Source organism: Cupressus sempervirens, chromosome 11, assembly GCF_028749045.1.
Source record: "Cupressus sempervirens isolate cs-2001-9-10 chromosome 11, ASM2874904v1, whole genome shotgun sequence".
NCBI classification, from domain to species: domain Eukaryota; kingdom Viridiplantae; phylum Streptophyta; class Pinopsida; order Cupressales; family Cupressaceae; genus Cupressus; species Cupressus sempervirens.
The window spans coordinates 341,409,843-341,422,885 of record NC_143128.1 but is presented as its reverse complement, the minus strand read 5'-3'; the positions used below and the strand labels follow the sequence as shown (position 1 = coordinate 341,422,885).

Sequence of the window (13,043 nt, the reverse complement as noted above, 5' to 3'; positions counted from 1 at the left end):
ACTGCCCACTGCATCCTCCTAGATGTCATCAATGCCAATATGATCCTGGGACTCATCTATACACACTGCCAAATATGAAAGATCATCAACACATTCCAGCAAGAATGGTCGACTGGATATATGAACAAAGCCCAACACTGGTGTATAAAAACTAATACCAACATCGAACAAGCTGCTGGCACAAGAAAAGACAACACCGTGCAATCTGCTAATCAAATCCATGATATCACCCAAACAATCACTGCTACCAAAAAGTGATAAAGATCTCCAGTCGACTGAATCCCAAACGCCAATATAACAATCTCGAATCCATATCCGTAAACTAAAATCAGCTGGTAACTCAAGCAAACTCCTCACCTGAGTAATATGACTAATACCAACTAACTCCACAAACTTGTCTGACATTTTCCCTGTATCCTGAATGTGAATGCAAGATGAACTCACAACATTATCAACGACCACATATGATCCGCCTGCCGCAGAAAACTGAGTATCAGGAGTGCAAGATGAAACTAAGCTCAGCTCCATGCCATGCTCATTCCCATGTCTCTCCCAGTCCTGTAATGCCAATGGAGTATTCATCCAAGAAGCTCGAATGTCCTCAAGCTCGCGAGAAAGCCTGTCAACTTCCTCCTTCCTCCTCAAGGCATCTGAATAGTCTCTGACAAGTCTAAGAAGATGGTCACGATCTGATAGAAGATGTAAATAACTCAACTTCATCGTTCCCATTCCTTCCCCAATCGCCTGTAAGTCAACACAAGAAGATTTCGTCTGAATTCCCTTGTGTCTACCCTGTAACTGAATCATCTAGATGTGATCCTCTATCATATCCCGCATCCTGTCATGATGAGATAATGAAGTCACAATACTGTCTTCGCTCACCTTCAACTGGCTGGACAAATCATGTGAAGTACTACCATCCTCATGTGACGAAGCATCTAACTCTGCTTGGTACTCTCTCTCAGCAAAGTCATGAATGCTCAATGTCTGCTCATCTCTACTAGGTATCTCACCATCATGCACAACAACATCCTCATAATCATCATTTGAACCCACTATGCTGTAGTCACTGCCTGTTGGAACCAAACTGTCCTGAGTACCTGAGACATCACCCTTTGGCAGCCTGTATACAACTGTCTCGAGTACCAAGTTGACAGTTACTATCCATCAGCGTAATATCCTTCACCACTTCTTCCTGTGGCTGAACTGAAACCTCTGACTGGTTGCAAACTTGTTTCTCGAACTCCTCATTAAGGTTCTTAGTAACATCTCTCACTGTATCAGTCAATGCTTTGCGAGAAGATTTGCCAAATCGAAATCCAGTCGACTTATCCACCTTAGCTAGGTCAGACAGCCTGTCATTTATACGATGGTGCTTAACCAACAGTTCAAACATGTTATGCCTTATTTTTCTAAGTTCATCTTGAATGTCTGAATAGCCATCCTTTCCACAATTCCGACTCTGGATACTGTGTCTATCAATTGTCCAAGATTGTGTCCTCAGAGATTTTGTACTGTACCTATCCATTCTAGATAAAGTAGAGTGCTGATCACTCATGTAAGTCGGTTCTCACCCCACAGGATGGCAAGAAAACCGCTCTGATACCACTGTAATAACCCCAATAGGTTATAATTTCTTCAATAAAAAAAAAATCCTTATACTTCAGTTGTTTGACACTTCATCAAACACTTTGCAAGCAAGGGTCATCTGACTGATATAACTTTTCAGATTGTTGCAGTGATTCTTGTTTGGATTTGCCTCAAAGAGAATGATTACAAAAAGACTCCAGATTGTCTAAACAATGACCTAATATGAATGTGCAACTAATTTTGGCAATATTCAATACATATATGACTTAAACTACTTGCAAAATGCAGCTACAGCAATTAGTAATTATGACAAATACTTTGGATGCAACCTAGGATGGCATTAATGCACTTACAACCAAGTGGCATTAATATAAACACTTAGTATGCAAAATTATAACATTATTTATGCCAAAAAGAGAACTTACAGCCAATTGATATTTTGTCAAACAATTGGAATGCAAACTAATAAGCTGATCATCAACGCTAGAGTTGCAATATAGATAGTCTAAAAATTACAACGCTCTTTCAATTACAAAATCCTAGCCTTCCTTTGATACCAATAATGCCAATTGGCAAACAAAGACAAGTACAATGTAAAATAATGAAGTGCTGAAGCTATATTTTGTACTCAGCTGAAAACCTACATTTCTCAGAAAATATGCCAAATGAGAAGTGAAGAACCTGATTGTGGATGGCTGTAATATTTTCCTTCAATGCTGCCCCTTTTGCTTTGCTTTTTTCCGATCTGCTTTTACCACTTGCTTTTTCCGGATTTGCTTTTTTGTTTTTGCTTTTTCGAACTGCTTTTTCGGATTGCTTTTTTCGGAGTTGCTTTTTCGGCCTATTTTTTCGAACTGCTTTTTCGGCCTGCTTTTTTCGAACTGCTTTTTCAGCCTGCTTTTTTCCAACTGCTTTTTCGGCCTACTTTTTCGGCCTGCTTTTTTGAACTGCTTTTTCGGCCTGCTTTTTTCGAGCTGCTTTTTCGGCCTGCTTTTTGTACTCAAATATTTTTTCTCAATGTAGCACAAATAGAAGACTGAAGTATCTTCCTCCCAGCTGCAATAATTCAAGTGATATTTCACACCCTCAAAATTGCGTACCAATTGAGAGTTTTCGTTCTCAATGGCCAGTTGTGACTATTGCAGAAACCCTAGGCTCCACAATGCACATCAACAAACATCAACATCAACAACAACAAATTTGGATGATTAGAATGAAGCCCGGGGTGCCTATTTATTCTTTTTCCTCCACTTTCTCCAGAAGCTTCTAGAACATTATTTTTTATTTTATCTATTAAGTGACTTTATAAAAATATTTTATAATTCAAGTCACTTTATTAAATTAATTAAATATAAAGTTACCTTTTAATATTTATTTATTTGATAACTTTATAAATAATTAACTTAATACCACTTATTTATTTAATTAAAACAATTAATTAGTCATCCTCATAAATATTCATTATTTTGGACAACCTAATTAATTAAATTAATTAAATCAAATTGCCTCCAAAATGGGGACATGACATCCTACAAGTTGTTGATGGGAAAGAGTCCGCTATGGGCTACATATATGAGGGCATGGATAGGGCCAAGGAGGCTATTAGAGCCAAATATGTGGGAGTTGACGACAAGTATGGCCCTATTTGGGACATAATTGATAGGAGATGACAAAATTAGTTTCATAGACCCATCCATGCAGCAGCCTATTACCTCAATCCTACATATCGTTTCCGTGAAGATTTCAAGGCAAATGAGGAGGTTCTTAGTGGCCTATACACTATGATATCAAAGATGGTCACTAATGCCATAGATATATTGCTTGAGATGGATGCCTATAATAATGCAATCAGACCCATTTTTTCAAGTCAAATTTGCAAAGGTGGTCGTACAAAATTGTAGCTAGGTAAAAATTGCAGCTTAAGCCTTATACAATCTAGTTTCTAAATTTCTAGCTTTAAAGTTTAAATTTTGAAATCAGACTATCATTTTTTTCTTTTTCCTTTTTTCAAGATTTAGATAGATGGTGGAAAATGTTTGGGCCTTCAACCAAAAACTTCAACAAATCGTCATTTGCATAATGAGCCAGCCAAGTAGCGCTTTTGGATGTGAGCGCAACAGGAGCATGTTCGAGCACATCCACTCGAAGAGACGTAACAAGTTGTTTGTGGAGAAAATGAATAAGCTAGTCTTTGTGCATTACAACCTACGCATTAGGACCAGGGAGATTTTGTATAGTGACACCTCTCCAATTACTCTAGAGGACGTTGATCTAGAGTTTGAGCGGATCACTAAGGCTATTGATCCTGTCTTTGATGATGAGGACCAAAAGTGGGTTGACGAGGCAGACAAAGAGGCTGAGGTCATGGCTATGGTAGTAAAGGACAAGAGAGCTACAATTGTTCCTAGTGGCACCTCACAGGCATTGGCAGAGACTACAATTGATCCTAGAGGCACCTCATAGGCTGATGCTATGGCTAATCAATCACCCAGGACCTGCCTTAGACGTCTTACTAAGAGGCATTTTATAGATTACACTGAGGCTGAGGTTAAGGTTGAGGATGAGGATGAGGATTGTTACATCCCAAATTTTTGACCTAATTTTAAACTTGCTCATAACCATTGGATTTAACAGATTATTCTTTCATGATCATGTGAAATAGGTAGTTAATTATATCCATTGTATTAACTATTAATGAAGATGGTCGTTAACCATTAACTGTTATATGATGTTAGCAGTTGCTAGATTTTGGAATTATGATTAATAATTTAAGTCTTTTAAATGTTTATATGAAAATTATTATAGAATTGTTATTATGGCGGAAGTGTTTTCATGGGTGATTGCAGGAGAAGATGAAGGGGGGAAGCATTGCTAAATGGGATGACTGGAATGGGATGCTCACTTAATTCAGTCATCAGGATTGACAGATATGACCTTAAACTTTTTTGGTAAGGACCCAACAACTTGAACACAGGATACATATATGGGACCCGCATGAGCTATTAAATAAATAATCTAAGAAAAAAATAAAATAATCTAATTAAAATATAAAACATACCTCAAAGGATTTTAAATGATCTTTCATCATATTATTATAATATATATGTATATACGTACATATAGATATAAAAATGAAATGGCCCCACTATATTATAATAACTTAATAAAATGATGTCACCCCATTGATATATTTACATGAACTTATGTAAATATATATTATAACAAAAAATCGAATTATAAATTTTCCAACTCTTTCTTCCATCCTTTTATTTCTCTTTTCTTTTGATTGTAACCGATTTAACACTTGGCAAAATTAATTGACAAATAATCTTTTAAGTTTGCAAAAGCCAAGAAGCCTCGACCCTTCTTATTTGAAGCCATGTGTAGTAGACGGATATTACATATTCACACCTAAACTCCTGTATGCTCTGACTTACATCTTTCCAGCATTTTCTTCTGCCTTCATCATTCCTAATTCCATATTTCTTCTTGTGACAATTTCCCTGAAATATCATTTTTTAATCTTTATTCAAGTAGCTCGTTTTATACACCCTGTTGTACAAGTATTTTGGCTGAGAATAAAAGATTCATATGCACTCAGGTGACGTCTTCAAGCAACTGGAGGGAAACTGATTTCAAATCAATTTGCAAGTTTTTAGACAACTCTGAATTCTTATTAGGTCATGAGTTATCATTTCAGATTATGATATTCCAATGTTTAAACTTTAAATTCAATTTCTATAGCAATCGGCTAGGCTCAGAAACTTCTTATCCATGATCACAATATAAGCTTGTTGAATAATCCATGTCATTTTATAATGATTTTATTCTTAACTCTCATAGTTTCCAAAATCATCATTAAAAGAGTCAATTAGTATCTCTTAAAGAAGAGTTTCTAAGTGCAATAAAACCTTGATGAATGATATTGATCTCAAGAACATGTTTTATTTTGTCATAGTTCATGGTAAGATATACAAATCAATGAATCTTTTTAGAAACTATGCCAAGAGTAGAATGCTCATAACCTTCCAAAAACACCTGGGATTCACTAACAATGTAGCCATAAATTGGTGAAGAGGAAAGTGTAGATTGCTCACAATCTTCCAAAAACACCTGGGATTCACCGGCTGTGTAGCCATGAATGGTGAAGAGGTGGAATGAATCTGCAAGAAAGTAGACAAGGAATTAGACATGTTAAAATTAAATGAAACATACTTAATAGCTCATGCTCATCCCTGTAATGAAACCTGTTGTCAAGTCAAGCAGTGGTGATCGGGTCAATGAACCCATTTGAAATCCTTGGCCAAGGTAGTTTAAAGGCATGTTTGTCATCTAATGATCACTTGATGTTAGTGGATCACTTGATGTTAGTGGCGCCAAATAAGCAAACATATCTGTTTCATAACTATGCGGATATTCTAAACACCAGGATGCTCAGGTGGCTGGACTAAGAACATCCCAAGCCCGATCCCAAGGTAGAGAAGGCCTTTCTAATTCAATAGATTGTGGCGGGATAAGTATAGTCCGAGGTTGGGAGGTTAAGCCTATGTCAATGCTTCTCCTCTCACCAAGCCGAGGCTTGCACAACCAGCTAAAGATCTCCGGATGATACTTGTATGTTTCTTTCCTTCTTTTCTTTATATGCATTACTTACTTGCTATGTTACCCCAAGTTTCCGGGACGAGGGGACGGGGGGACGGGGAAACGGGTTTCCGGGACGGTTTTTTTTTTTGCCGAAATAGGGGACGGCAGGGGACGGCTATATATATATATATATGTATATGTATATATATATATATCTGAATTTTATCTGAATTTTCAAATATATTCATCAATTCTACATTCATCATAGCAACATAGTTTAAAATTATCAATCTCATTCATCAAATAATGATTCATCAATGATCATAGAGCATAGCAATCAGCATCTAATCGAATCATCGTAGCAAATTCTAAATAGCATCATTTTCAATCATCATTTAAGTACTTAAGATACCATTAGCACATAATGAAATGAGTCAAATAAGAGAATGAAAAACATCAACTCTCAATAAAATGGAAACATTGAATAGATAAAGACTCAAACTTTAAAGTTTTAAACTTTTGAAGTATCAATGATCATATAATATTATAATGTCAAGACAGAACACTCCAAGTCTGAAACATCAAAGTCAAAATGAAAACAAAAGATACTAAGGCAGCTGCCCCTAATCATCCATATCAAAGTCACTATCACTATCATCCTAAGCTTCAAAATGAAAACAAAGATGGTATGATAGTTGCCCCTAATCATTCACTTTATAATATATTTTATAAAAAAATTGACTTCTACATGTCCGGGCCAGTAGATGACTGGAAAATCATTTTTTTAATGGTTTTTTTGAGTTTAATAAATTTTAATAGGAAACCTTTTATGCAGTCCCCGGGACGTTAGGAAATGGGAAAACAGTCCCCGAAACGGTCAACGTGGTTCGGAAACTCGTTGACCGTTTCCGAAGTTTCGGGGACGCGTTTCCTGTTTTCTTCTCCAAGTGGGGACGTCTGGGAAACGTCCCCTGCTGTCCCCCCGTCCCCGAAACCGTCCCCGTTTCCGAAACTTCAGGTTTAGGGGTGGAAACGCGTCCCCGGGTAACATAGCTTACTTGTATCTAGAAAGGGTAGATAATCGATAATTTAGTTGTTTTCAGATGATTGTTAGTCTAATCATTTTCAATTGATCATTAATATAGTTATGTTTAGCTAATCATTAAACTAGTTATTTTTAGGTGATCATGGATACAGTTATTTTCAGATAACCGTTAAACTAGTTATTTTCAGATGATCATTTATAAGGTTAAAGGATTTTAGTTATTTATCAATGAAAGTTGGAAATTCTTATTTAAATTGTAATTGTTTTCGATAAGAGAAACCATTTGTTACAAGGACGAGGACTAGGAGCCATAGCTATAGTCTTGTTTTAACTTTTTGTTTAACTTAAAATGTGATTGGAACACTTGATGATGACTATTGATGTGTTTGATTTCATGGATTTGATATACATTTTTATGGGTTTCATGGAATTATCATTTTATATATCTATGTTTTCTATTTCCTTCAACTACTATTTAGTATTTGCAATTTACCTTTGTACTTATGTAATCGATGCATGTTTAAGTATGTGATCAAATTAACTTCTATTTCATGATGTTATTGTGTCTTTAAGCTTTATTCAATAATGGGAGCATGGAATGTTCTTTAAATCTTAAAAAATCTCAAAATTTCAAGAGTTTTGTCACTTTGCCAAGTCACTACCGAGCCGAGCCGGGCCACAAGTCAAGTTACCCTTGCCAAGTCCGAGCCGGGTCCAACTCTTGTTACTTTGGTTTAGAATACCTACACTCTTTACTCACTTCTCCAATTCTCTTATTTTGTAATATCCTTTTAAATGTTCTACAAACATATTAGTTACATTTTAAAAATGTGACCATTAAAGTCTCTCAGCCCATGGCTTCTTACATTGCATCTTCTTTCCCAACAGTTATAGAGTTACTACTTTCTCGCTGTATGTTGGTCCTCTTCAATAATTCCTCCTTCATCATCTAACTCTACCCTTGACTTATGTTGTCTCCTAGACAACAACCCTGCATCGCACACTAGTATCTTTCTTCCATGGAATAGATTGATACAACAAAACAATACTAAAGTTATCTTGTGTGGAAAGGGATGGACAATTTATAAACTTGGCAATATTTTCTTCATTAACTTCTACATATCTTGATCTTAAAAATGACCTTGTAAAATTACTAAGAATAATCTTTAGACTTTTATACACTTTGATTCAAGCAGCTTAAAAATCTTACCTTCAAATTTTGCAAGCCTTTTATCCCTCTTTATCCATTCCTATCCTATTCTAACCCTTTCTACATTATGACATAAGACACCCAAACTCAACAAAGACTTACAAAACAGAAAAAAGAAGCATTAAATATATAGAGTTTTTTAAGGATTTAAAATGCATTTAATGCACCCTTTAATAATTTAACTTTAAAAACACAATAAACCAATCAAATTTAAGCTACTTTGATCATATATATTATGAACAAATACACATTGATAGCACGAGTATAAAATAAAAACAAAATTTATTTTTTAGCTGAAGGAGACAACATAGTTAGATATAAAAAAATTGTAAATTGTAAATATTGTCAAATGTATACAAATCTCATGGATTACGAAACAAATATCAAACTTTTAAAAAAAATCTATAGCCCAGAAGAGCTTGCATGATTGACTCGAACATCATGGAAAATCCTGCATTGGGATCTAAGATAGGTCATGGATGATGATGCAGTCATTGTGTTCTGATTGATAACTCAGACATCTTTACAGCCGGATAAGTACTATCCTTTTCAGAGGGGCTTCATTTTCAATATTGATTATATTGGGGAGATTCTGATTTCTATTGAAGGTTGTTTATGTGATTTGGAGATCTATATTAGTCCATATGGATTTTCATTTCATTCTTCTCTGATCATCTTGAAAAAGGAAAACTATATATAATGGAAGGATGGTATCTTGAAACATCTTCATTAGCTTCATCTTTTGCCACATTTGTATTGTTTTATTCCTCAATCAAGTACTCATTGCAAGAATTTCTTTTGGAAATCTAAAAAAGAACAAATTTTGGGATTGATCGGCCTATAGGGTCATTGCCACACATTGAGTGTTTACTCTTTTAGAATAAAGTTCGGGAGGTTATATGGAGGCTGTCTATTAGAGCTGACTAGCTCTTACACTTGTTAAGTCTGCACTTGTAAAAACTGTAATTTTCCTCACTAATGAATGATCACTTGATGCTTTATGAGGTTTTATGTGAAAATCTTTTCCCCCATCTAAACAATATGTTCTCTGTGTATTTCATCTATTTTCTTCCATCACTATACTTTGGGTGCAGAAAGAGTTTAAGAAACTATGTAATTATCATCTTCCAGGCCAATCAAATCTTTTTAATGTTTCGTAAACTATGCCATCTAATGATAGTATATTATTATTACCAGATCCACTGAAACTGGATAAAAGCAATATAGAAAATCCAGAGATACGGGAACCACTCTTCAGTTTGAAGTTCCACAATTGCATCATATTCAGTGCATATGAAATATCTGTCATGTTTGCTATCAGAAATGAAAAGAAAGGTATCAACTTGAAGATCAAAATACTCAATAAATGTTAGGAGGTAAATGAAATTCGAACCTGTGCAGTAAACAGAGATACCAGTTGGAATATGAATAATATGAACTGCCATTTCAGCTTTGTTAAGACTTTGGGTGCTGCTTCCACTTAAACTTGTGTAACATATCTCAAGATCTTCATCAGGCAATTTAAAGTCCACACAATTTTCAATAAAAAGAGGCACTACATCTACACCTGCATTGCAAGTCTGCATGAAGCAATCTTGATTCTTAGCATTGAAAAGTATAATGAAACTCAGTTTTTCTGCTTAAATTTAAAAAAAATCACAAAAATTCAAATCTATAATTAAATCAATAAATGACGTAAATGGAGTTACTCAAAATAATTTCAGCTGAAATGCCCCAGAACAATTGAAACGCATACATTGAACAAGGAATTTAGGAACCAACTCAATATGTATGCATAAACTAAAATATTTGAATGCCCAAACGACATAAACAAATTTGAGCAATAGCAATATCACAAATTAACAGTTATCATACACAAGAAGCATATACCTGTACAACCAGGATTTGTAAAACATGTCATCTGCTATGATGGGAGGCCCCTAGATCACTTCAGTAATGCAAATTAAATGTTGAGGCCATAAGAGGGTATCCATCTTCTCAGGGAACATTGCTTTTTGTTTCATTTCATGCTAAGTTCCCGGGTCCATCTGTTTAGCCTCAGAAACTGATCCCAGTTCGGTTTTAGCATCGGTCGTGCCTGGATTCTGCCCAAGTCCCTCCCTGGTGGCAAGGTTACTTGTGGGTCCTGCATGGAGGAACCTGGGCAGAACCCACGAGAACTCAAGGCTGTGGGCATCAAAAAATGGGCCCCACATGGCATTTTTTATTTTTAAAACTAAAATATGATGCAAACCCAAATCTTGACCTCCAAAGCGAGCGAGACAGCTAGTGATTCAAATGAACTTGAACCAAATGCTAAGCTTTATTCCTATGATCATGATGAAGATGAATTTGAATATTAAATATGAAATATGGCTTGTAATTTTCATTCTCATTGTGTAATGACATTTTGAGACTTTTGCAAATTACCACTATGATATATTAAGTATTTTATTTATAGTTTTATGGGCACTTATGGACTTATGAGTATCACGCTTCTAACTTATTATTATTCTATGTTTGAAGTTTTGATTCTTGAATCAATGATGAATGAACATTGAACATACACATGTATGAATCTATAATGTGTGCGTGTGTGTGTGTGTGTGTGTATATATGCAAAACTATAACCCAACCAAAAAGAATTTTTGTGACATTTAGATTCATTCTCATGAAAGATAGGTTCTTGTGAACCACTACTCCTGAAACATGGGTCAATGAGTTCAACTCAAAACCCTACACAGTTGAATCCTGATAGCAATATGACAATTTGACTTGTTGTGGAGAATATCTCTTACTTATCAATTGATGAGCTTAAGGGGCCTAATGAATGATTCATATGGCACAACACTTAGTGAAGATTTTGCAAATGGGATCACAAGCAGAGTGGGGGAGTAAACTCCGTAGTTAAGCACACTTAAGTTTGAGTAGTTCTGCCATTAGTGACCTCCCAGGGAGTCTCAATGCTTCACCTAGATGCAGTGACTGCTAAGTGCTTCATTCCCTCTCATAAGAGATAGGTACTTGTGAACCACTACTCATGAAACATGGGTCAATGAGTTAAAAACATACAAAGTTGAATCCTGATAGCAGTATCACAATTTGACTTGCTGAGGAAAATATCTCCTACTTGTCAAAAATATATTTTGGTAAACACCCGAACTTATATCAAAACTAGGATCAGTAACTTAGGTTTAATGGAAACAATCAATCTAAACTATTAGGCAACTAGCTATGAGAATCTGCAGCATTGCTATAGTTGTGCACATAAATAGCTAAGACCCACAATAATGAATTACAACACTCTACTTATTAAGCAATTTCATACCATGGACTGTATCTTTGAATTAATATTCTTAGTGGTAGTAATGTGGTAACTGACAAAATTAAAACAAAGAATAAAAATAAGTGCATTCCCAATCATGACTAAGTGGTCAACTTTTCAGGGCAACACAAAAAACATATGCTTACAAATACAGTAAATTGCAAACAAATCCAACATGTTATGCTTACAAAAATTTAGTGGGTTCAATGTTAGTTTTGACAACAGCATTGACCTTTTGTTTTTTTCCACTCTAACACATTCATATTGTACGTTGTAACAGTGCGTACGTTCAAGTCCCATTAACCTTCCTTCATCACAGGTGGACAAATATAATTACTCTGTCTATGAATAGTTAAAAGCCAATTATGAAACAATAGATCACGCAATGCATACCTATCCCTAGCTTGAACTATATGATTTGCAGATGCTAAGTGCATGACATTGATGTTAGATGATTATGTTCTAATGCTACTCTTAGATGTGATTTGTCATGGAAATATTTTGCAAAAGATCCGTATGCATTGCGGCCTTGCCCAAACTTTATTAATATATTGGTGTTCATGAACCAGTGCTTAGATTTTGATGTTGTTACCAAGTGCTATTATAATTATATTGTTTAAATTTAATGATTTTGTGGATATGATCCATTAGGTGATAATTAAAAAATTTGCTTAGTATCATTTATATTGAGAAGCTATGCTTGATGTGTGTTAAGTAATTACGACAGTTATTTCAGCTGGCTCCACAAGTATGAGTATACCCTAACAGTGGTTCTAATAAGATACCACACTGGCCATATCCACTCTACCCTACCCATCGTACTTGGTTCAAGTACAAATTTACCATTATTATGTTCAATGTTACACCTCAGATACAATGATCTGTGATCCTCCAGAAATACTAATCCCCATGCGTAAGACAGTAACAAGTTTTTGGATGTTTTTGTTGATTTATATTTTTGCATTTATTAAATGCAAAAAATGAGCTTTGTGAATTTATATCATAATTTAATGATTGAAATTGATTGTCTGTTATGGATATTATTATTTGTGAGTGAGGATAAATTACTATATCATTGTTGTTGATGATGTTATCTTGTATTGTCATTGGGCTATATGGATCATGTATTTTTATTTATTTATATATATGTGTGGATTTGCATGTGTTTGGACTCACATCATATGGTGGTACAACTAAAATACTTGCCAATGATGTTATTGTGGATCATTGTCAAAGTGATTGGATTATTGTAATTAGCTTGTTGATTTTCTCTTATCGCTTCAAATGTA

General features: G+C 35.0%; 1 protein-coding gene across 3 annotated transcripts in view; it reads right to left on the bottom strand.

Annotated features, from left to right (window-relative positions):
• The window catches only part of LOC149529482 (peptide chain release factor PrfB1, chloroplastic-like), a 169,629-nt gene that overhangs the window by 22,650 nt on the left and 133,936 nt on the right, over window positions 1–13,043 (bottom strand). For all 3 annotated transcript variants that reach the window (XM_089809965.1, XM_089809966.1, XM_089809967.1), the window contains one exon: window positions 9,823–10,009. In XM_089809965.1, the coding sequence (XP_089666091.1) occupies window positions 9,823–10,009 (187 nt within the window). The remainder of the gene's footprint in view (window positions 1–9,822; window positions 10,010–13,043) is intronic.